This window comes from Eulemur rufifrons, chromosome 1 (assembly GCF_041146395.1).
Source record: "Eulemur rufifrons isolate Redbay chromosome 1, OSU_ERuf_1, whole genome shotgun sequence".
Lineage (NCBI taxonomy): Eukaryota > Metazoa > Chordata > Mammalia > Primates > Lemuridae > Eulemur > Eulemur rufifrons.
Genome location: NC_090983.1, coordinates 54,872,341 through 54,898,915, shown reverse-complemented (window position 1 = coordinate 54,898,915; position 26,575 = coordinate 54,872,341). Strand labels below are relative to the sequence as shown.

The 26,575-nt window shown below is 36.4% G+C and overlaps 1 protein-coding gene across 1 annotated transcript in view; it reads left to right on the top strand.

Annotated features, from left to right (window-relative positions):
* The window catches only part of HAT1 (histone acetyltransferase 1), a 50,488-nt gene that overhangs the window by 298 nt on the left and 23,615 nt on the right, over window positions 1–26,575 (top strand). Inside the window, exons 2-4 of the mRNA XM_069471096.1 lie at window positions 2,613–2,717; window positions 10,636–10,711; window positions 17,785–17,905. Coding sequence (XP_069327197.1) covers window positions 2,613–2,717; window positions 10,636–10,711; window positions 17,785–17,905 — 302 coding nt within the window. The remainder of the gene's footprint in view (window positions 1–2,612; window positions 2,718–10,635; window positions 10,712–17,784; window positions 17,906–26,575) is intronic.

Here is a 26,575-nt window from a genome sequence, read left to right as displayed (position 1 = left end):
AGACCCGGGGAGAGGGTCACGATTTGGTCTTGTAAGGTGCCACATGCCGTAGGGCCTGTTTCTCTTCCCGTTCCTTTTGCCCACTGCTGCTTCGGCTCTATGTCTGGTCTTGTTCCCGCCAGCTGATTTTAATGCTCAGATCCTCCTCCTCTTCCAGGTCTCCGTCCACCTTCCACTACAGTCAACTTCTGAGCTGGAGCATTGCTGCTTTGCCCTGCTCTAGGGCTCCGAGTTGGATCTTGACCGAACTTCATAATTGTCTCCTTAATCTCGCACACTTTAGTATTCCTAGGATCATATTTAGATGTCCTTTGAGAAAGATGTTGTTCTTGCACTCCTCCTTCATCTAAACTTCTCTTTTAAAGTAGCACTACTATAATACAATTCTCCTGTGTCCATTATACTCTGCTCTCTCCTTAAGGAGTCCCTGCAATTTACATTTAATAACTTATAATTGCTATTACTTTGTATGTGTATTAAGGCTCTTGTGGTGTGAGTATATTCTTTTTAACTATTACACATCTTTTGAAGTGATGGACTGTTTCTGTTTTATCATCTTTTCACAGGGCCTTCGTAGTGCACTCGCTATACGTTAAACATTCAATTTTTATGGATATGTTGCATAGACAAGCTCTTGAGTGAGCTCTGCAGATGTTTAAGGAAGGGCTGTTCTACCAGATAGAGAATATAGGATCTTGGAGTACACTGCTGCCACAAAAGAGGAGGGACATATGTACTGTGTGTACATATCTAAGAATTACATCTAAATTCAAATCTCAGCTCCAGCACTTAGTAGTTGGGTGCCCTTCACCTAAACCCCTTTCTAAGCCCGAGTTTTTGACTATGAAATGGGGTCGATAGAGTACCTACTTACAAAATTGTGGGGAATATCCTAATATATGATTTAACATGTTAAACTTTGTTGCTTAGGTTATACGTAAATTCCTCAAAGTGGGTTCCCTAATCTCAATTTTATAGATTAGGGTCAAAGAGGTAAAATAATCTGCTCTAGTTCACAGAGCTAGCGTGTAATGGTGAATTTGAATCCAGGAATTATAACTTCAAGCTATTAATCTGTACTACTTCAAGTCTTTCACATTTTCTGTGTATGTGTGTTTTAACCACTTTTTGAAGTTTATAGCATTGTCGTTGTACTCCTTCTTTCCTTTCTAGTCATGACTTTTTTTGCCCTGAATTTTTACTAATTTTTTTTTTTTTTTTGAAATAGGGTTTCTCTCTGTCATCCTAGCTAGAGTGCAGTGGCATCATCATAGTTCACTGGAACCTCAAACTCCTGGGCTAAAGCGATCCTTCTTCCTCAGCCTCCTGAGTAGCTGGGACTACAGGCTCTTGCCTCCATACCGGGCTAATTTTTCTATTTTTTGTAGAGATGGGGTCTCACTCTTGCTCAGGCTGGTCTTGAACTCCTCACCTCAAACTCCTGACCTCAAGCAATCCTCCTGCCTCAGCCTTCCAAAGTGCTCGGATTACAGGCATGAACCACCGTGCCTGGCTGAATTTTATGTTCATTTTGTCAGGAGATTTATTGTCATCTTTTCTTGAAAGTTTTCTTGATGATGATTTCTCCCAGTGTTAATTATTTGTCATATATATTGATGGGTAGCCACTTTGTAGTAAAACCATTTGGTCATCCAGTAGCCTACAATTTATGACTTTATGCACACATGGTAAAAAAAAAATTTGTTTAATACAGTGGAAAGATTTTTTTCTTCTTATCCCTATCCCCATTCCTCCTTTCTTATCCCAGGGGTAACCATGTTTACCAGATATTTGTGTATCCTTCTTGAAGTAATCCGTGCGATATCAGTTTTTTATCTGAAGCACTCTGGGTAGAATTTTTCCAATGTTAAAAATTAAATGCTATCATAATTATCAAAGGACATTCTCACTTTGCTTCTCATATCTGATAATGAAACAGTGGCATTCTTTAGCATTGTATTTCTTTTTAGAAGGACTACTTGAGTATAAATCCTAGGAAGTAATCAGTATTAGTATTAAATGTTCAGAAATGTCAGTAATCTGTCATGTTCATTTTCAGGCTTATTTATGTAAAGCATGCCTAGTTTATAAGCCTCTGTCACAAAAGTGATTTCTTTTTCTCTTTTGTAATGAGGCATTCATATTCGGTACATTTATGTAGGAGAATGTGGAGAATGACCTGTACATTTATAAACTACTAGCATGTTTTAAATTTTATCTTTATCCCACTTCTAATAACCTTATTTGAGGCCCAGCACAGTTGTTCACACCTGTAATCCTAGCACTCTTGGAGGCTGAGGCGGGAGGATCACTTGAGGTCAGGAGTTTGAGAACAGCCTGAGCAAGAGCGAGACCCCGTCTCTACTAAAAATAGAAAAAATTAGCTGGGCATGGTGGCACAAGCCTGTAGTCCCAGCTACTTGGGAGGCTGAGGCAGGAGAATCACCTGAGCCCAGGAGTTTGTGGTTGCTATGAGGTAGGCACACCATGGCACTCTAGCCTGGGCAGCAGAATGAGTCTCTGTCTCCAAAAAAACCCCAAACAACTCCTATTTGTAGTTCTCACTATTTAAATCACTTACAACTAAACCTTGTAAAAACCTTTTTTCTTAGGATTTGGTGCTATGGAAAAATTTTTGGTAGAGTATAAGAGTGCAGTGGAGAAGAAACTGGCAGAATACAAATGTAACACCAATACAGCAATTGAACTAAAATTAGGTATGTATGTCATTTCTAAGTGATATTATGTATGTACTATGTGTGTGTATATAATCTTCCTTTTTAAATTTGAAGTCGAATTTTAGGTAAGAGGAGTTGTTTATGTAAATGTATAGTTTTCTGCATGTGTTGAACACATTCACATTTTATTCAGTCTTGATTTATATCATGGAGTGAGTGGCAGAGTTTGATCCCTAGTTGGTCGAATCTGTGGATGTGGAACCTGCATATATGGGGGAGGGTGATCATACTTCATTTTCTTGCCTTATTGCACTGGCTAGGACCTCTATTATAATGTGAAATGGAAATGGTAGAGTAGATATTCTTACCTTATTCCCAATTTAAGTAGGAAAATGTTGAGCTTTTCATTATGAAATATGATATTAGCTGCAGGTTTTTCACATGTGCCCTTTATGGGGTTGAGGAAGTTTCCTTCTATCCCTAGTTTGGTAAGAGTTTTTGTCATGAATAAGTATTGCTTTCTGACTAATGCTTTTGCTTTATCTATTGAGATCATATGATTTTTCTCCTTTAATTCTGGTAATACGGTAAATTACATTGGTGGGTTTTTAAGTATTAAATTAGTGGTGCATGCCAGTGTATTATCCTTTTCCTGCCTTGCTGGATTTGGCTTGGTAATATTATAAGAATCTTTGTTCATGAGAGGTAGTAGTTTCTTTTCTTAAAGGATTTTGCTAGTCTTATAAAATAAGTTAGGTACTGTTTCTTATTTATTTATTGGAAGAGTTTATATAAAATACAGAATTTGCTGGTGAAGCTTCACATGCCTTGAGTTTTCTTTGTTGGAAGGTTTTTAACAACAAAGCTAATGAATAGATTTAATACTGTTCTGACTTTCTGTTTTTTCTCATCAATTTTGGTTGTTTTTGTTTTTTAAGGAATTTGTCTGTTTTATTTAACTTGGCAGAAAGTTGTTCATAATCCCTTATTACCATTTTAATTACTATAGAATCTATTATCCCCTCTTGGGGATATTGATCATTTGTAATATTGGTAATTTGTGTTTTCTCTTTCTTGTTTTTTCTTGATAAGTCTGCCAACAAGTTTATCAATCTTTTTGATCTTTTTAGTAATTGCTTTTCTCTATTTATGTTTCTTGCTCTCAATCTTTATAAATTCCTTTTTTCTTCTTTTGGTCAATTTGCTCTTTTTAAAATCTCTCTTCTTATGGCTGGGCATGGTGGCTCACGCCTATAATCCTAGCATTCTGGGAGGCTGAGGCGGGAGGATTACTTGAGCTCAGGAGTTCGAGACCAGCCAGAGCAAGAGTGAGACCCTGTCTCTACTAAAAAAAATAGAAAGAAATTAGCTGGACAACTAAAAAATATATATATAAAAAATTAGCTGGGCATGGTGGCACATGCCTGTAGTCCCAGCTCCTCGGGAGGTTGAGGAAGTAGGACTGCTTGAGCCCAGGAGTTTTGAGGTTGCTGTGAGCTAGGCTGACGCCACGGCACTGTAGCCCGGGAAACAGAGTGACACTCTGTCTCAAAAAATAAATAAATAAACAAAATCTCCCTTGTTAAAGTAGACATCTATATAATTGATTTAAATTTTCCTTTTCTAATTCTAGCATCGTTATAAATTTATCTCTGTAAATACTGATTTAGTTGCATCCCACCAGTTTTGTTATATTGTGTTTTTATTATTGCTAAATTTAAAATATTTTAACATTTCCCTTGTGATTTTTCTTCTTTCACCCATGGGTTATATAAAAAAGGTATTGCTTAATTTCCAAATATTTGGGGTTTTTCTAGCTGTCTTATTGTTACTGATTTCTGATTTAATTCCATCGAGGTCAGGCAACAGATTCTAATTATTTTAATCCTTTAAAATTTATTGAGACTTATTTTATAACCAAGCATATATGGTCTGTTTTGGTCAATGTCTTAGGTCCATTGAAAAATAATTTATATTCTGCAGTTTTATAAGTGTTCTAAAATGTCAGTTGGCTTAATAGCATTGTTCAAGTCTTCTATATTTTTACTGATTTTCTATCTACTTATTTTATCAATTAGAACTATTGAGAGAGAACTGTTAAAATCTCCAACTGTTAATTGTGGATCTGTCTATATGTCTTCAGTTGCCAATTTTTGCTTGATGTTACACCTCCAATACTAGATGCATATAGATTTAGGCTATATGTCTTTTTGATGAATTCACCTTACTTATTATAAAATATTCCTTCTTTATCTCCAGTGATAAAGATATCTTTTTATCTCTGTCCCCTCTTTAATTCTTCATCTTACCTCATATTGAATGCTACTTTGCCAGATGTTAATATAACAATGAGAAATGTTTAGACATGGGAGAAATTAACAATATATTTATATGCTGTCATCTAGGTGGGTGGGAGGAGTAAGTGGACTTGAGAACTTTGTTATGATTGTCAGGTAGCACTAGGAGCCCACTTCAAGTTAGTACTCATGAGTGTAAAATGAGGTCAGCCACATCTAGATGGAAGAGTACAGCAAAGAGTGGGCATATAGTCAGATTTAACTGGAGTTGGGGTTTTGCTAGGTTGCCGTGACAAAGATTAGGGCAAAGGCATTGAGGCTGTTTGCAAGGGAGTGATAATATTCATGGGTCATGGAATTCTACACTGCAAAGAGAGGAAAGTGAGGATATGAAATAGAAGAGGGACAGTGAAATTGTGTTTGAATCAATTCATTGTAAGTCTCGAGGGGAGTTGAAGAATTGTTAGAATTGGGGTATCAGAGGGAATGAGGTAGGAAGATAAGAGGTGATGGTAAGATTATATGGTGTTTGGAATAGAGATTAAGGGGGTATAATTGTCAACGATGATAAATAAGGGCCAGGGTGTGTCATGGGAATAAGTGGCTAAGGAACAGTAAAGATAAGATTCTTGGAGGAGGAATCAAAGTATTGAGAGGCTGGGTGGAAAGATTAATTTCCATTAATTTTGAAGTCATCAAGATTTAAGTCAGATGTAATGTTTGAAAGTATGTCAGGAGCTAAATTCTTCAAAGAATGAGGGAGAGATGCAGAGCATGAGTTCAAAGCTGTTTGTTCTTCACATGTGGAGAAAGAGACATTATTCTCAAACCAGCAATGAGAAGCAAGGAGGATACATTGTTCTAGCAGTATGAAGGGATGAGAGAGAAAGCAACCACTACCTGAGAGGGCTGTAAAGAGAAGTAGTGTCTGTGAACTGTTAGAGCAAGAAGATATAGGAAGAGGTTGAGGATATGGAGAATTTTGGTGATGATTGATCTGTAAGTTTCACAGTGGTCACAGGAGTTGGGAACGGTGGGATTAGATCAGTAGTTTTACATTACTGTATGAGGATGAGAATCCTCATACGGCAATTTAGGAATTTGAGGTTTACAGAAATAAAGAATACTATGGTATTTTTATTTTTATTTTATTTTATTTTATTAGGCAGAGTCTTGCTCTGTTGCCCAGGCTAAAGTGCTGTGGTGTCAGCCTAGCTCACAGCAACCTCAAACTCCTGGGCTCAAGTGATCCTCCTGCCTCAGCCTCCCAAGTAGCCGGGACTACAGGCATGTGCCACCATGCCCAGCTAATTTTTTCTATTTTTAGTAGAGACGGGGTCTCGCTCTTGCTCAGGCTGTTCTCAAACTCCCGACCTCAAGTGATCCTCCCGCCTCGGGCTCCCAGAGTGCTAGGATTACAGGGATGAGCCACCGCGCCCAGCATTAATTATAGTTTCTTCAAGGAATACTGTAATGTTGAGATAGCTAATGTTGCAGGCCGGTGGTGCTGACAGGAATGCTTCCAACACACTGGGACCACCCGTGTGTTTTAAAATAATATAATTAAACATATTTTTCAATTTAGCATGGTCAGGAAAAGATGTATTGGCCAAAACACTACAATTTCAGTTATGGCTATGACCCATTTATATCTGTATTATGAGCACCTGTTAACAGGTCATGGGTATGTTAAATGCTATATTTATTAAACTTTAAAACTGATTAAATTTGGTGATTTCTTGATCTTGCTTTTGGCTAATAAGACTGGTAGATTATATCTTCCTTCATGCATCTTGTCTCTCTAAAAACTACTGAAGCGATCCTGAGAACTAGGAAGTAAAGGAACTATAGATAGAGTAGAAGCAACAGGACGTATATTCAAAAGGAAGTTTCATTGCAGGCCCTATGTTCTATGTAGCAATAAGGTGCCATTTAGTATTGTAGGCCCTGAGCTTCTGTTTTTCTACAAAAATGCAAGGGACGTAGGTTTTCCAGGAAAGAAAATTTTTAGTGCTTATTTTAAATTCAGTTTTTTATGTTGTATCTTTTTCTGACTATTGGAGTAATACCTTATTTTGTAGGAAATTTGGAAAGTACAAAAGAGTATATGAAATAAAAATCATAATTCATCACTCAAAATAACTTCTGTGTTATAATTTGGGAATAATTCCTTCTAGTATTATTTATTATGTATTCATTTATGTTATTTCTCTTTTACAAAATTGAAGTTGCACTGTCATGTTTTATTCACTTAACTATACATCGTGAATACTTTCCTATGTCTGTCATCATGCACGTGTGGCCCCAAGGCCGTAGGTTCCCTGCCCCTTTGCTTATTTGCTTTATTGCCATAACTACCTTGTAAAGACTTGAAAATATTTAATGTTTCAAATATCCAGGAGAGAGTTCACATTTTGATCATGTTCTCATGTACATGTATATTTGTCAGATTGATCCAGCCTTAAACCCACTACTTACCAACTTTTAGTTCCTATTTCCTATGGACCAAATTCCATGGGAAAGTATTAAAACCACACTATTTTGGATGACAGGCATTGGAAGAAGGCCAATCTGAATTATAGAGATAATTATCATAACTAGGCTTGTGACACTTTTCTTGTTCATTACTTATCTTTTTCTCTGTCCATGTCTCTTTACCCATCACTGCCAAAGTGCTATATAACATTGCTGGGCACAGCGGCTCACGAATTTAATTCTAGCACTCTGGGAGGCCAAGGCTGGAGGAGCACTTGAGGTCAGGAGTTCAAGACCAGCCTGAATAAGAGTGAGACCCTGTCTCGCCAAAAATAGAAAAAATTAGCCAGGTGTGGTGGCATGTGCCTGTAGTCCCAGCTACTTGGGAGGCTGAGGCAGGAGGATCAGTTGAGCCCGGAAGTTTGAGATTGCAGTGAGCTATGATGACGCCACTGCTCTCTACCCAGGGTGACAGAGCTGTCTCAAAAAAAAAAAAAAAAAAAAGGTGCTACATATTACATACATACATACATATTATATTAGAAGCAGTAGTTTGAAATTAATTTTTCAGAATTTCTAGAGATTTTTAAACATTTCAAACATTAGAGATGGAATAATTGGGAATTTTTAGGGCAGTGAGTCTACATATATTGCACTACTTCATTTTTTTAACTATGAAATATTACAGACAAAAAATATAGAGCAAACTAATGAATATCTGCGATCCCACCATCATTCTGCTTTTTCAAATCTTAGCATTTGGCTATATTGCCCAGGCTTCTTTTTTTTCTTTTAATTTTTAGTATGAAAATTTTCAAACACATTGAAAAAATCAAGAAAACAGAACAATACTCATCTATATATTCAACACCTAGATTCAACAGTTAACATTTTGCCTTATTTGCTTTAGTGTGTATGTATTTTTGCTGAATTATTTGAAAGGACTTATCTAAACATCATGGCACTTCTCTTGTTGCACATTGCCTAATATGTGAACATTCATATAAATATATATAAATATATCTCCATAATGCTATTATTACACCTAAGAAAATTAATGGTAGATTTTCAATATCATGTAATTTTCTGGTTTCCCTGGTTGCTCTCAAAACTCTTGAATAGCTTTAAAAAATTTATTTAAATCAGGATTCAGTCAAGGATAATGCATTGCATTTGGTTGTAATTTTTTGTTAATCTCTTTTAATCCAGAACAGTCCCTCCTCCACATGCAACTTTTCCCCTATACTATTGGTTTATTTGGAAGAGTAAAGTCATTGCACAGAATTATTAGACAAATTTATATTCTGCATTTGTCTATTTCCTTTTTTTGGTGTTATTTAATTTGTTCCTCTATTCTCTGTATTTCCTATAAATTGGAAGGTTAAAAGCTTGGTTAGATTTAGGATAAATGTTTTTTTAGTGAGAAAGCTTCATAGGTGATGCTATATACTTCATATTGCATTGAATCAGGAGGCCCGTAATGTTGGTCTGTCCCACAGTAAGTGATGCTAAGTTAGATCACTTGCAAATGTAGTGACTACCAGATCTCTACAGTGAAAAGATACCATTCCTTAGGTAGTACTTTGGCACCAGTGAATGACTTGTTCCATAAGGACAGTGTTAGAAAATTTTCGTCTACAGCTCATCTTTTCATTTTTCAGTTGCTTAAGGATTTTTTGATAAATAAAGGTATTCTTCATAAGATAAATTGTATCAGGAAAATGTCCAAATATATCAGTATTCACAACAAATACAAATAAAAATAAAAATAACAAAAGGGATACCCATTTCTATCTTAGATTGGTAGAAATTTAAGTTGAGGGTACAGAGTATCCTCAAGGATGTAGGAAACAAAGGAGTCTACATAGCTGCTGGTGGGTATATAAGCTATTAAAATATTTTTAGAGGGCACTTCAGCAGTATTTATAAAAATATTTCAATACTCTTACCTTATTTTTCTATTGCCAGGAATTTTCGCCATGTATATACTTATAAAAAGTACAGCAAGGCCAGGCGCCGTGGCTCACGCCTATAATCCTAGCACTTTGGGAAGCCGAGGCAGGTGGATCAGAATGTTTGAGCTCAGGAGTTCGAGACCAGCCTGAGCTAGAGCGAGACCCTGTCTCTACTAAAAATAGAAAGAAATTATATGGACAACTAAAAATATATAGAAAAAAATGAGCCAGGCATGGTGGTGGCATGCCTGTAGTCCCAACTACTCGGGATGCTGAGGCAGAAGGATTGCTTGAGCCCAGGAGTTTGAGGTTGCTGTGAGCTAGGCCACGGCACTCTAGCCCGGGCAACAGAGTGAGACTCTGTCTCCAAAAAAAAAAAAAAAAAAAAAAAGTACAGCAAGATGCCTATACGGATGTTACTGCAATGTGGTGGTTTTTGTTTGTGTTTGTTTGTTTGTTTGTTTTTTGAGACAGAGTCTTGCTCTGTTTCCCGGGCTGGAGTGCGCTGGGGTCATCATACCTCACTGCAACCTAAAACTGGGCTCAAGTTATCCTCCTCCCTCAGCCTCTCAAGTAGCTGGGACTACTGGTTACTATGCCTGGCTAATTTAAAAATTTTTTTTGTAGGGATGGGGTCTTGTTATTGCCCAGGCTGGTCTTGACATCCTGGTCTCAAGTGATCCTCCCACCTCAGCCTCCCAAAGTGCTAGCATTGCAGGTGTGAGCCACCGTGCCCAACCCTTGTAATGTTATTTTTAATAGCAAAAAAAAAAAAAAACTACTGAGAACAACATAAATGTCACCTAGCAGTCAGAAAGAATGATGTGATGATATGGGCTTCATCAAACTCAGGTTATTTTTGTTCTCAGACTGTTTCCTACAGTATTCTGTTTTCTTTTCTTAGATGCTGTAGTTTTTCCTTTCTCAAAGTGTCTTATTTTTCCTTTTATTCTTTGCACTGTGTTTAAACATACAGAAAAATAAAAACTAAATCAGGCGCCTCTGTTATGCCTGGTCTTCTAAATCTTAGAATAAGTAAGGTTTTGATGCTGAAGCACTGAGGAATATTCTGATTTTCATTGTTCTCATGAGAATCCAGTATAAATCTTATAATAGAGAAACGGCATTTTAAGTAAGAAAAATGTTGGTTGTATCCTAGTTATAGTGAAACTCTTGAAATGGAAATACCAGTCACCTTTAATATCTCTATTTTTTTATTCCTTTAAACAGTTCGTTTTCCCGAAGATCTTGAGAATGACATTAGAACTTTCTTTCCTGAATATACCCATCAACTCTTTGGGGATGAGTAAGTATAAGTAACTTAGTAAAATAAAATGTTTGCCAAATTAATGTGGCCTTTTTTTAGATCTAGAATCAGATTTTCTTTTCTTTTCTGTTATTTTTTAGGTAGTTTATCTTACAATATATATTAGAATGGTATTTTTGACACTGAAATAACAATCTATATAATGCCTACCATTTAGTGCTGTCCATGCATTATTTCCTTTAATTCTTACAACAGTATTAGTGATGATAATATTATTTGCTCTTTTGTACAGTGGTGGAATTGGGTAATTGCCTAAGGACATATGAATGGCTGGAGTTCAGATTCAGAGAATCTGACTCCAGAGCCAAAAAACTACTACTTTTTTCTTCCTACCACTTTGCTGTACTACTTTTAGTGCAGCATATACTCCCCTAAAGCTAGAAAGCTCAAGTTGTTATTCTATGATTAAATAAACAGTTAAGAGAAATTTATTTTTAGAAGCAACTTTAAAGATATATCCTAGGAGATTCAGCACAATTGTTTAATTTCCTATACCTTCACTACATTATTAGTCAATTATCATTTTCTTTTTTTTTAAAACTTTTGATTTTGAAAAAAATGTCAAATTTTCAGAAAGTTGCTAGAATAGTACAGTGAACTCTGTCTATCGTTTACCTGGATTCACCACTTAACATTACGCCACATTTGCTTTAATCATTTTCTCTTCTTATAAAGATGTATTAGTAATGTGTTGTTGAACCGTTTGAGAGCAGGCTGTAGATATATCTTGATCCCTCACCCTAAATTCTTCAGTATTTATCTTCTAAAAACAAAGGCAATATCCATGGTAGAATTATCAAAACTCAGGAAGTTTACAGTATTATTTTTCAATATGTAGTCCATGTTTCAGATTTTGCCAATTGATTCCCAATAATTCTTTTATAGCAATTTTTCCCCATCCTGGATCCAATCCAGAATCATATTGCATTTAGTTGTCATATCTTTTCATTCTTTTTTAATATAAAACAGCTCTTCAGCCTTTCTTTGTTTTTCATGACAGACGTATTTTGTAGAGTATAGGCTAGTTTTATAGAACCCTCAGTTTGGATTAGGGTTTGATTAGTTTCTTCATGATTAAATTCAGATAATGCATATTTTTGCAATGCCACTATAGTAGTGGCATTGTGTCCTGATCAGTGTATCACATCAAGAAGTAGTCCAATTTGTCCCATTGTTGGTTAAGTTCACTTAAGTCACTTTGTTTAGAGGACGTCTGCCAGGTTTCTCCAGTATTAATGTTAACTAAAAAAGTTAACATTTTTCCCTTTGTAAGTCTACGGGAGATACTCTGAGGCCGAAATTATCCTATTTTCCATCAAACTTTTGCCCTTTAGCATTCATTAATGATTCTTGCCTGAATCAGTATTTTACTATGATGATTGTAAAGTGGTGATTTTGTAACCCTATCATACTGTCTACATTTATTAGTTAGCATTGTACTATAAGCAGAGGTTATCTTCTTCCCCTTATTTATTTCTTTGTTTATATCAGAATAGACTCAGGGATCCTTTTTTTAATTCAGTGGGTTATAAACTTACTGCTACTAATTTTGATGCTCAAATTATCTCAGATTTGGCAAGTGGCTACCCTTTGAAACACTTTTGAGTCTTCGATATGTCCTCATCATTTGAGAGATTCTTTACTTTCTGGTATAATAAGATAGTCTGGATTCATCTTATACTTTGCCTACTAGTTCTACAGTAAACCAGTTTCCCAGGAACTCTGGTTTGTTGTAGTAGGGAGGGATATTTAGATACTGGACATTTAAAATATTTCCCTTCATGGTTCCCCCCGCCATGCATTGTTTTAACATCATTGATGTATTTATTTCATGTGTTTTTAAATTGAAAAATGTTTCTTCATGGAACAAATTTCCTAAGAATTTCTCATTATTAATGTATTAGGTTAAGCATTTTATGTGCTTTTAAATATTAATAATTACATTTTATTATATAGAGAGACATGCAAAAATTTCAGCCTACCATATTTTCAACAAGTTTTATTTTATCATTAAAAATAAGAATATTTTCTTTGTTTTTTTTTTCTTTTTTTTTGAGACAGAGTCTTGCTCTGTTGCCCAGGCTAGAGTGCTGTGGCATCCATCATAGCTCACTGCAACTTCAAACTCCTGGCAGGCAGTTCTCCTATCTTGGCCTCCCAAAGTGCTAGGGTTACAGGTGTGAGCCACCATGTCTGGCCCGAGAATGTTTTCTCTTTGAATTTCTATCTTTAAGGGGAGATTTATTTTATTCTCCACTTTTTACTACTTTTAAAAATTTCTTCCTGTAGTAATATCTTAGTGCAGCAGTCCGCCTTTTGGCACCAGGGTTTCATGGAAGACAGTTTTTCCACGGACTGGGGGTGGAGGGGATGGTTTCAGGATGATTCAAGGAAATTACATTTATTGTGTGCACTTTATTTCTATCATTACACTGTAATATTAATATATAATGAAATAATGATACAACTCACCATAATGCAGAGTCAGTGGGAGCCCTGAGCTTGTTTCCCTGCAACTAGATGGTCCCATCTGGGGGTGATGGGAGACAGTGGCACTCAAGGTGTGTTGCTTATGTCCAGTCTACTCCGTAATCTTGTTTTGGTTGCTGTCACTGCCGAACACCCTGCTTCACAAAGATAGGATGGAAATGGAAGCAGGCTTTTTGGTGCTTTTGTGGCAATCTCAGGATATTCTGCCTTGACTTTAATCCAGAACAGATGGAGATTTGAAGTTATCTCAAACATACTTTTAAGGTCATTGTCATTTGTGATCTCAAGCCGTTGATCCTCTTCTAGCACAGACAAAGTCAATTCACCTGGCTTATTCACAAATGGGTCGCAGAGCCATTCCTTCCCAGTTTGGGGATCTTTCATGGTTGGGAAGTAATGCTCAAACTCTTTTGAAAGCTGAGACAGGTGATCACGCACCAGCTTAGAGAAAGAAGGCCCTGGCTCAGTCTCTTTCAAAATCTCTGCTAATGTTTGAAACATGTCAAAAATCCCAATGTTTACTCATTGCCCCCATAATTCCAGTTTGGCTTTGAATGCAGCCACTTTATCTGCCAACTTGAACACAGTTGTCATTCTCCCCTGGAGTGACAGCTTGAGTTCATTGAGCAGGTTGAATATGTCACACAAGTAAGCAAGTTTTGTGACCCATTCTGTGTCACTGAAATGTGCTGCCAGTAGTGTTGTTTTTCTAAAAGAAGTCTCTAGAGTGGCTCTCAAAACTCACAAACTCTGGCCAGTGATCTACCTTTAGAAAGCCATCTCAGTTCTGTGTATAAGAGAAGACGTGTGTGCTCTGTGTCCATCTCCTCACAGAGCTGCGCGAACAGACGTGAGTTAAGGGCATGTACTTTAATGTTGTTAATTTTGATCACACCCTGCAAAATGTTGTTAAGTTCAGGTGACATTTTTTTGCTAACCAGCATTTCTCTGTGGATAACACAGTGCGTAGACTCACATTCAGAAATGACCTCCTTCACCATAAAGCCATCCAGTCATGGCAGCTGGTCTGTCCATGCATATACTGACACAAAATGACCAATTCAATTTTCCTGATATATAATCACTGGAAGACTTGAATAGTTCTGCAGCTGTGGTGTTGGTTGGCAACAAAAGTGCACATACCATACCCTCATGCACATCCTCCTGAAAAATACATCACACGAAAAACAAGCATCGTTGCCTTGTTGTCAACATTGGTAGACTTGTCAACCTGGATTGCATACCATGGTGACTCATTAATCCTCTCTAACAATTGTGCCTCAGTATACTCTGCTGTTTCATCAATTCGTCTAGTTACGGTGCTAGCCAAAAGAGGAACACCCACTAAGAATGATGCTCTCAGTGCAGACACATTTGATGAATTGGTGGCCTTCAATAATTGCTTTTGTTCTCGTGTTCACATTTTTTTTTTTTTTTTTGAGACAGAGTCTCACTCTGTTGCCCAGGCTAGCGTGAGTGCCGTGGCGTCAGCCTCGCTCACAGCAACCTCAAACTCCTGGGCTCAAGCAATCCACCTGCCTCAGCCTCCCAAGTAGCTGGGGCTACAGGCATGCGCCACCATGCCCGGCTAATTTTTTCTATATATATATTTAGCTGTCTATATAATTTCTTTCTATTTTTAGTAGAGATGGGGTCTCGCTCTTGCTCAGGCTGGTCTCGAACTCCTGAGCTCAAACGATCCGCCCACCTCGGCCTCCCAGAGTGCTAGGATTACAGGCGTGAGCCACCGCGCCCGGCCCACATTTTTTTCTTTAGAAAAACTCCAAAGGCTTGTCTTTTAATACAGGATGCTTGGTTGCCATGTGACAAAGCAGTTTTGAAGGTTTCATGGCTTCATTGGATAGATGGTTGCCACATATTTTACAGAGTGGGTTTGGAGAATGTGAATCACCTGTTGCAATGAACCTGTAATTTTTTTTTTTTTTTTTTTTTTTTTTGAGACAGAGTCTCGCTCTGTTGCCCGGGCTAGAGTGCTGTGGTGTCAGCCTAGCTCACAGCAACCTCAAACTCCCAAGCTCAAGCAACCCTCCTGCCTCAGCCTCCCGAGTAGCTGGGACTACAGGCATGTGCCACCATGCCCAGCTAATTTTTTCTCTATATATTTTTAGTTGTCCAGATAATTTCTTTCTATTTTTAGTAGAGATGAGGTCTCGCTCTTGCTCATGCTGGTCTCAAACTCCTGACCTTAAGCGATCCTCCCGCCTTGGCCTCCCAGAGTGCTAGGATTACAGGCATGAGCCCCCACCTGGCCATGAACCTGTAATTTAAGTAGAACTCTTGGTATTTTCTTTTAAATGTAGCTTTCATTTTTTTGGCAGTCTTAGAGTCTTCTGCTGTCTCATCATTGGGTCTTTCCCCATTTTCAAAGAAGCTCTCCAGAGACGTTTGTTTTTTTCACTCATTTTTGCTAGGGTTGGCTTGTGGGCTTACTAAAACTGTGACTGAGACAAATGGGCAGTGCAGGAAAGAGATATGGACAGAAGCAGTAAATAAAATAATGAGTGGGCAATGCAAGGTCTAAAATAAGTATCAGATTCTGACTTAAAGCCTGCCACCAGATGCAGCTTAATTGTCACTTGCCACTCACTGATAAGTTTTTAGTATGAGCCTGCAAGTAATTGATTTATTATGGTCTCTGTGCAGTCAGACCTCTCTGCTAATGATAATCTGTATTTGCAGCCACTCCCTGGTGCTAGCATCACCTTCACAGCTCCACCTCAGATCATCAGGCATTAGATTCTCGTAAGGAGCATGCAACCTAGATCCCTCGCATGCACGGTTTACACAGTAGGGTTTGTGCTGCTATGAGAATCTAATGCCACCTCTGATCTGACAGGAGGCGGAGCTCAGGCAGTGATGTGAGTGATGGGGAGCAGCTGTAAATACAGATGAAGCTTCGCTTGCTTGCCTACTGCTCACCTCCTACTGTGCGGCCCAGTTCCTAACAGGCAGGACTGGTACTGGTCTGCAGCCTGGGGATTAGGGACCATACAGTCTTAGTGGATAAGATCTAATTTTACAGATACTGCTTCTTAATGGCATTTTGCACATTTACCTGTCTGTTTTGCATGATAGCATTGAAAGTGGTGTGCTTATATACCACTCTTCTGAGGTAGGCAGATGACATGACAGTAACATATTTGTGATATCCCTGTATCTTGTGACCCAAGTATGATATTAGTCTTCATCCTAGTATCATTGCCACTCCTTTCTTCTTTACATAACTTTCAGAGTCCCTAGAATGGACAGTGCTCACATTTTATTTTGATAGCATAGATAAAAATCTGGAAATAACACTGCTTCTTTCAAGCACTCTTCTTTCAGAATTCACTTTTTTTTTTTTCTTTTTTGAAAGAGGGTCTTGCTGTGTTGCCCAGGCTAGTGTGCAGTGACATCATCATAGTTCACTGCAACCTCAGGCTCCTAGGCTCAAGCCATCGTCCTGCTTCAGCCTTCTGAGTAGCTGGGACTATAGGCGTGCACCACCACACCTGACTAATTTTTCTATTTTTTTAATAGAGATGGGGTGTTGCTCTTGCTCTAGTTTGTCTTACACTCCTGGCTTCAAGCAATCCTCCCACCTGGGCCTCCCAGAGTGCTAGGATTACAGGTGTGAGCCACCAAGCCTGGCTCAGAACTCACTTTAAAAAAAAAAAAAAAAAAAAAACACCTTTATTGATATATAGTCACATATCATATATTTCATTTATTTGCAGTGTCCAGTTCAGTGGTTTTTGGTATATTCAGAGTTGTGTAACCATCATCACAATCAATTTTAGTATATTTTCCTTACTCACATCAGAAACCCCATAATCTGTTAGCAGTCACATCCCTTTGCCTCTACTCCCTACCCTCCTGTCCTAGGTGGTTACTAATCTTTCTATCTCTATAGATTTACTTATTCTAGACATTTTAGAATTTGCTTTTAGAAGACTCTTTTTAAGCTGGAAAAGAGGATAGCAAAGCATAGATGTGATAGCAGGGAGCAGGGTTGGAAAAATTATCAGCAGCTCCAGATCTGCCCTCTGAGTTCGTAGAGGGGTTTAAGTGTAATTAAATGGGTGCTATCACTGCTTTCAGCAGCTCTGGAAGTTGATGGTAGAACCAAGTGGTAAGTTGGAAGGGCTGGTCCAAGGCTAGGTCTTAGCTGCTTGCCTAGCCAGGTCCTAGTTTAACGCTACTCATCTTTTTGAAATGCTAGTAATAGTAGCGACAGCAACAATGGCAGTAGTAGTAATGTCTAACATTTATTGAGTACTTACACGATGTGCCCATTAGTGTTGTAAGTGGTTTACACATTCTAACCTACTCATTTAACCCAAACAACATTGCTGAGTTAGGCACTGTTAACTCTATTTTATAGATGAAAACCGAGGCATAGTTTCATTGCGAATATTTAATATTTGTTTCTTTTTTAGAACATAAATATCTTAAGTCTTGAAACTACTCGTGAAATTAAACTTGTTTATTATATATAGCGTTAATACTTTTTCATGACAGCAAAAATTCATTTTGATTATTGCTGTTTTTTTCCATTTCAGTGAAACTGCTTTTGGTTACAAGGGTCTGAAGATCCTGTTATACTATATTGCTGGCAGCCTGTCAACAATGTTCCGTGTTGAATATGCATCTAAAGTTGACGAGAACTTTGACTGTGTGGAGGTAAGAACAGAAATACATTTATTTTTAACTCTCTTTTCCAATTGAGTTTAAAACAGGTTTTAAAATTTAAAATTCTCTCCTCCAAACAGGGAGGAGAGAATCTGTTATATGGTAGTTTTGAAATCACATATTCTGTGTTTTGTTATGTAGCCATTTGCCTCCCTGTCATTCAGTTAACCCTGTGATTATGATCATTAGCCTGGTCTGTTTCCTGGGTGGGCCTTCTCCATAAAAACCTTCGCTTTTATGATCAGAGTTTCATTTATTTATTTTTTTCTTTTACCAACTTTTGTTTTTTATTATGGACGTGGAAATTACTTCTTTTTCTAAAAGTCAAATAGAAGTCAAAGAAGATGAAGGAAAATATCTCAATTTTCTACTTTTACTTCATATAGAATGTCTATTTAAATTTTTCTTGCTGCATTTCTAATCCCACAAATTTTGCTAATTTATTCCTGTATGTGTAGCACCTTGAATATGTATGGCTGAGGGATATTGATTTCAGACTTTACCTCCAGACTGTGAGAGAATAAATATCTGTTTTAAGCCACCAAGTTTGTGGTAATTTGTTACAGCAGCTACAGGAAACTAATACATATTTTTGTACCAGGAGGTGGGGTGCTACATAACAAAGAGCTAAAAACGTAGAAATAGCTTTGGAAATGGATAGAGGCTGGAAGAATTTTGAGGTGCATGATAGAAAAAGTATAAATTACCTTGAATAGACTCTTGGTAGAAATGTGGATATTAAAGGCACTGCTGGTTAGGGCTCAGAAGAAAGGAGCATGAGAGAGAAAGCCTGTATCATCTTATAGAATACATATATTAATATTAATATCATAAACATAGTTTTGGTAAAAATATGAACATTAAACATACCTGAGAAGGAGATGAGGAACATGTGTTTGGAAACTGGAAGAAAGGAGATCCTTGTTACATAGTGACAGAAAGCCTAGCTGAATTGTGTCCTGCAATTATGTGGAAAGTAGAACTTGCAAGCAATGAACTTGGATATTTAGCTGAGCAGATTTTTAGGCAAAGTATTGAACGTATGGCCTGGTTTCTGGCTTCTTCAGGTTGACGGCCGGACACGCCAAGCAGCTGAGCCACGGAGGCAAAGGAACCGATTTCTGACTTCTTGTAGTAAAATGTGAGAGGAAAGAGATAAATTTAGGGAAGACTGTTAAACAAAAAGGATACAGGACTTGTTGATTTGGGAAATTCTCAGCCTGTCCAGATTGCAGAAGACACTAAAATTAGGAGATTCACTGTCAGGAAAGTGTGCTCTGGAGAGAAAGCCTAGGGTGTGGAAAGATACCCTTCTGCTAGTGCTAGTGATTTAGGCATGTGACTCAGATCTCCTCAATCATTAGCAAAAAGTCAGGACTAGAGATCCGGGGAAAATCTGTGGAGGACCCTCGTATCTCATGGTGTGAACCCTCATGACATACACAGGTGACCCACAAGGGTTTTGAGAATCAAAACTTCAAAATGCAACTTGAACTGACAAGACAAAATGAAGGAAGGCTGATGAACTCCCAGAATTCCACAGGCAGGAAACAGGCTAATAAAACTGCTCAGCTGCAAACATGTGCTTCCCTTCAGGAAAAAGGAAGAATGACTGTAAGGGCAAAGCTTTAGGCCCAGAGGGTGGAGCTGCAGGCCACAGTTATTTCCACGCCTGATGGACTTTGCCATGCTGGATTTTGAAATTGCTTGGTACCAGTGACTCCTTTCTTCCTTCCGTTTTCTCCCTTTTGGAATGGAAAAATCTCTGTTGTCCTATGCCTGTCCCACCATTGTATTTTAGAAGTGATAACATGTTTTCTAATTTCACAGGTTCACAGATGGACAGGAATTTTGTCCTAGGATGTATCATACCCACAGTCTCACCTATATCTGATTTAGATAATTTAGATGATGAAATTTGTGAATTTTGAGCTGGTGATATTTAAATAAGATTTTCAATTTGAGTTGATTCTGTAATGGTTGAGACTTTTGGGGATGTTGGGATGAAATGAATGTATTTTACACGTGGGTTGGACATGAACCTTTGAGGGCCTTAAGAAAATTATATATCTGTTTCTGGGCATTCTTTATTTAAAAGCATTAAAACTTCATCCAGAATTACTCTACAGAGTTAGGCCAGGTGTGGTGGCTCACGCCTGTAATCCTAGCACTCTGGGAGGCTGAGGCGGGCGGATCATTTGAGCTCAGGAGTTCGAGACCAGCCTGAGCAAGAGTGAGACCCCATCTCTACTAAAAAAAAGGGCAAGAAATTAGCTGGACAACTAAAAAATACACATATAAAAAATTAGCTGGGCATGGTGGCACATGTCTGTAGTCCCAGCTATTTGGGAGGCTGAGGCAGTAGGATTGCTTGAGCCCAGGAGTTTGATTGAGGTTGCTGTGCACTACAGCCTGGGCAACAGAGTGAGACTCCGTCTCAAAAACTAAAAAAAAAAAAAAAAAAAAAAAAGGATTATTTTACAGAATTGATTTTTTTTTGATCCCATTTTGTCACCAAATCCTATTTATAAAATTGAAAATTACATTCTTATAGTAAAATCTCTTGTCCTTTGCACGTACAAATCCAGCAAGTTTTAGTAAATCATATGTCATATTGTTGATAATACTGTGGTACACACGAGTAGTCAGAAAATTAAAATAGGGAAAATGATTCTATATATTACTAGATCCTGGATGTCATAACTTTCTTTTGTAGAAGTAGCAGTTCCTAAAGCATTAAGAATGAAACCAACTTTTTTAAGGCATTAAACTGACTTTGACTTCTGACTTTACATTTTTTGCTAACCCTGTGCCCCACCTTTTTATGGCCAAAACCTGTTGAACTGACTTATTTGGCCTCTTTTATTATTTTTTTTTGGTTTTGTTTTATTGTAAAGGTCTTGCCCAAAGTCACAGTAGTAAATAATCAAGATCGTATTAGGAGATGATTACTTAGTGGTATTAGTGTAATATATAGTAATATCCTGATTATAAGCTGTTGGGACTGTTTACGAGCTGTTCTGAATGGGTCCAGGCGCTTGTGTTTATTACTTTTTATTTCTGTTTTTGACAGTGTGTTTTATTCCCCCTCTCTCATGTTTTATGCTATGAGCTCCCAATTTACTGCTCTTATTGTGAGGGGCTTCCCTTTAGCAAACAATCCCCTTATGGATAAAAATACCATATTGGTAAGCTTAATGGAATTATGTATGACACAAATTGTGTATAGCATGAAAGAGATCAGAAATAGTCTCTTATATTTATTATTCAACTTTAGCGTTAGAAATATTTTGAGTACTACCTGGGGTTTTTTACTTGTTTTTTTCTCCCACTTCCCAGCCATGTGTGAGTTGACTGAGCTTGTCAGATAAATAATATATAACTGTCTTTAATATTTGTTTTATTTAATGTAGTTTGTGTCCCTTGGAAATTTTTGAAATTTTGTAGATACAAAAGTGATTCTGAGTAATACTGTAGTGGCGATTTGATGTTTAAAAAGATAATCTTAGATAAATTAGTGTTTAACACAGATTTATTAAACTGGAGTTTTTTCCATAACCAAATATTTCTTATTAGATTGTTAAATTTTCTAGACCCAACCCCAGCTAGATGTTATTAAAAATGCAGGTGATGTTTTTCCTTGTGTTGTGTAAAATTTACTGTTTGAGGGTTTTTTGTTGTTGTTTTTTTTTAAGTTGCAGCTGATAACACTGAATTGATTTCTTCCAAAGGAACTATTGACTCAGTTATTGGTAAATCTTTAAAATATTATGTGCAGTGAAAATAGCTGTGTATTTGCAGTGACATCTAATTGTTCTTTTCTTAAAAATCAGGTTTTTCCATTTAGAAGTACTGTGTTAGGAGTAAGGAATCAATCTTTTATAATGTCTTTTTGTAGGGTTACTTACTTGCTTTGTGGTCAAAGATCATTTATATTAAGTGTTCAAGCAAAGACTTTTTCCCCCCTTACAAAAAAAAGACTGGATAGTGGATGTGGGAGTAATGGGCTTGCCTCTTTTCAGTTTGTAGTGAGTGTTCATTCCACAGTGCCTTCTGTGTTCCTGATGCCAGGGGTACAGTGGCAGACAAAGCAAAGTCCCTGCTCTCATGGAGCTTATATTCTAGCCAACAGGAATAGTCAGTAAACAAATAGTAAATAAACAAGTTAAATTCAAATAGTGTTATGAAGAAACATTTTGCTGGTTTCTAAATAATAAAGGAGGCCAGCCATCTTATAATCTGAGGGAAAAGCTTACCAAGCAAAAGGACCAGCAAATGCAAAGGCTCTGAAAGGATAAGACTGCTTGCATTTTTGTAGTACAGAAGGAATACTGTGGTTAAATCGTTGTGATGATGGAGAGAGAGAGGTAGGAAATGGTTGAAGGGATGGCACAGCTAGATCATGTAGTATCTTCTATGCCACAAAAGGTATTTGCAAGAGACAAGAGTAGTTGACCGCCTTTGGAGGTTGTAAGTATGTGGTGGTCATACGATGTGATTGTATTTTTAAAAGATGATTCTGGCTGCTATGCAGAGAACACACTGTAGGGGGCAAGAGTGAAAGAAGGGAGACCAGAACATTGCAGTGTTAGAGGCAACACTGGGTTTAGTTGTCAAATTGAGGATATATTTTGGTGGTAGAGCCAGTAAAGTTTGCTGTTGAATTAAATGTGATAGATGAGGGAGAGGAACAAAGAGAACCCCATTGCCTAAGCAATAGTGGTACTATTAATGATACAGGGAAGATTGGATAAGAAGTAGGTTTAAGTGGAAAAATAAAAAATTTTATTTTGGATGTGTTAGGTTTGAGATTATTATATAATACATTTGAGTTTTTATAGATTTTACTACATAGCATACTAGTGACCATAGGTTGTCAGTATCCATACAAATGTGCTTAGAAGTTAATTTCTTATTATTAATAGAAATTTGCCATTACATTACTCTTTCATCATCCATTCTTTTTCTTTTCCAAGCTGAATTCTCCAGTTGCAGCTGAAGTTTTTTAGTCACTATTAAGATGCCTGTTAAAATCTCTCTGCTAGCCGTCATCCTTAAAGGCAACATAATTCTGAATTTTACAGTACAATAAACTTGATTATTCAGACACTGATGATTTGTTCATCTTAGGGTTATCCTTGACTTTTGCTTTTATTAATAACTCCTGCCCTTTCTTGGGATAATATTACTGCTGTTTAGTGAAGGGATTTGTAACTAAGATTGTTCAATTTTGCTTATTGCTAACATTTCCGGGAAAGCTTTGGTAAAGAAAGTTGAAATACATGGATACGGTTTGTTTTATCTGTGAAATTCATTCATTTTATCCTTGTCTCCCACTAATATGGATTGAATTTGAGAGCAGATTTAAATTTTTTTTGAAGTCTTTAGCCTCTTTATAGGAAAATCCTACATACTTGGAAAAATTAAATGTTGAGGAAATGAAAAAATGAACACGTTTTGCTACTTGAACGAAACAAGATAAAATTGTCAATATATAATTTTAAAGCTTTTTATGATATTTCATGAAAAAGTATTACCCATCAAGACCACTGTCACAATTGTCAAAAAAAGTATAGTGAAATATTTCTAGTCCACCAAAGATTATTTTTTCACTAGTGACCTTTGTTTTTACATTAGTGAAAAAGTTCACACTTTTAATTTCTTTTGCTTGTTTGTGCAGGATATTTTAGGTATTCTTAGAACTATAGTTAATGTTGTCTATGTGCCGCTGTAGCCAAGTAAAGAATAGCATGTACCACTTACTTAACATGCCTTTAATTGCAACCTCAAAAATTACTCACTATAGACAAATTTAGACAAATGGTGCTGCTTAAGACGCCAGAGAGGTTACTGGGCTTTCAAATGTGTATAAATACAAATACAAGTGTAAACATTTATATTAGAATAGATTACTAGTTATTCTCAGGTGCACTGATTTATGCAGTGATAAGGAAAAGCAAACATTGCTCCATAGGATCATCATGTGTAATAAAGTATAGAATATTGGAACTTGAAATGACCATAGTTGAGAGAGTATACAATCTAACATTTCATCGTGACCCACCTGCCATAAGACCTAACTAGAATAGTTACTTTTACACTCTTTTTTTTTAAAAAAAGAAATTGCCAAATGTTAGAAAAACATACGTAAGGGATGTCTTTGTTAATTAAGTATATCAGGTTGTATTCTGGATTCTTGGTCTGTTCAGCTTAATTTCTTATCTTTTCTATAACTATATTTATATATAATTTTAATTGATGTTTAGAATAATGTTCGTAACAGTAGGGAATTTTTCAATGATCTTTAGAAATAGAATCTAAACTTTTAGCCATAAACATTGGAACTAAAAGGTTTTGTTTATTTTAAACTCTGTATCCAATTAGAAATGATTAGAGTTTTTATCTTGTAATAATTTTATTTGACCAGCAATCCAATATGAAAAATGAATATTTTAAATTTACTGAACAAAAGTATATATTTTAGAAAAGAGTACAGATCTCTAAGATATGGTGTTTATAGGATTTTTTTCCTTAAAGCAGATTCCAATTAATAGACAAATGCAAGCATTTTCTTTTTAGTAAAGCAGAGTTCTGAATTCTAAGTGTGAATAGTTAATTTGGTTTTTAGTTATGTGTTTTATGTAAATATATCAGATACACGTATATATAAATATTTACAAATATATATTCTCTCTCTGTATATATAAATTCCTTGCTTTTAAACTTAGCCTTTTCCCCTTTGACAGTTTTTAAAATGATGTGTAAACTTGCCTAAAGCAAAATATTTTATTTGAAAATATTTATTATAATAAATAGGTATCTTTAGAAGGCTGAAAGTTAAACATTAACTCTTTCAACTTTGTTGAGCTCAAACCTTTGGGTTGCTCTGCCTTCCACCAGAACTGCCACTTGAAACTTACAGTTTCTTAGAAATCTTTGAAGTAAATTTAATGCAAGATACGTATAGTGATTTGATCATGCTTCGTAATGTCTTGTTGAGAAGACAGGAAATCAGGAAAGTTTTTAAAAGTTAAAATTATATATGCTGTGAATGTTTTGAAGTGATCTTTTTAAACTTGTAGATTATAAGTCTCTTTATTTAATAAAGTAGTTTTTCCTGACTTTTAAAATCTGAACTAAAATTATAGTATACTACCTTTACACATCACTACTTTGGATTTTAATTGCTACACAACAGACCCATTACAACAATCCCTCATTATAACAATTTCCTCATGTAGTTACTGAAATTGTACTGATTCTATAAAATATACTTAAGATGGCTTCTTCACATTAGATAGCAGTTTCAAGGAAAAATGTTTATCAAATAGTACTTTAAAAATAAGCAAAAATAGGTCTATCAAATGCAGTTTGTTTGATCTCGAGGGTGAATGAGTTGCAGGGACTGATGCACATATTAGAAATAAACTGTTGGACAAATGCTGAAGAGCTATATTTTAAATAATAGCTCTTTTTAAAATAGCTGTAAACAAATTATATTTAAATGTTGGTGGTTCCAGAGCCTTGAAACTAAAACTTGTTTGTGATAAACTCCATCCTTGGTTCTCTATCCTAAAATGTAACTGAATGATAATAAAGTGCTATTCATCTGCAGGTGCATTGCTTCTACTTAGTTAAAAGATGGTTGAAAGGACAGGAATTAGTAGCATGTTGTATTAGCCTTTTGTAGTGTATTTTGTCCTAAGCATCTTAATTTCCCTGTTTTGAATGCTAAGTAGCAAGGGTCTTGGTTTAGAACTAATACCCATCATGCATGTAAACGGTATGAAAGAGCTGCTTAGTAAGTTAACACAAAGTGTTCTTGTGTCAGTCCTTGTGGAAATAGATACAATACAAACATTACAGCTGAACTCACGGCAAACTCCATTAAGTAAAAACCTGGCCTCATTGTTCATGAAAAAGTTTGAATAGAATGCAAGCTCATTTTGTTGAATGTAATGTCAGGCTTTTAGGGACTGTATTGAGGGATAAGGTTTTGTTAAGTTGAGACCAATTCATTAAGTTTTATTGCCTGGTGAGAAGCAGTAATACTTTATTGTAAGACTTCATCAAATATTCATGGTTAAAGAGAAGTAGTAAATGTATTCAATCAAGTGGTCTTTTGGGGTTTTGAAAAGGATTATGAAGTCTGCTCAGCTGATAGTTTTAACATTCATCGAAGTTGTTTAACAAGGGTAATTTTAATCTCTGAGTTTAATTTTGTTGTCCAGGCTTGTCTCTTTTTTACTATCACAAATCCAGGTCTGTAAAAATTGTGTCACAATATAAGGATGAGTGGATAATATATCCATTCATATAATTTATGTATTTCCTAAGTGAGTATATTTTTAAATTATCATCTTAGTTTTGAATTTGGTATATGAGGGAGTTATAACCTGTCTACTTGTTCATTGTAAGATTGCTATTCATTTGGTCAGACTCCAGCCTCACCTCAGCTCACCTGGTGATCTTTTCCATGTCTTGGATAATATGATCTCTTTGACATATATATTAATAAAATATTAATAATAAGTAGCCTTTTGTTTTGGCCAGTTCAGATTGTCATGAAGGGATATAGTCAGCATTTTCTACATGAAGTTAGAAATTTCAAAGCATTGCCCTAATTCTTACACTTGATATCAGGCTACTTGCCTCCTCTTA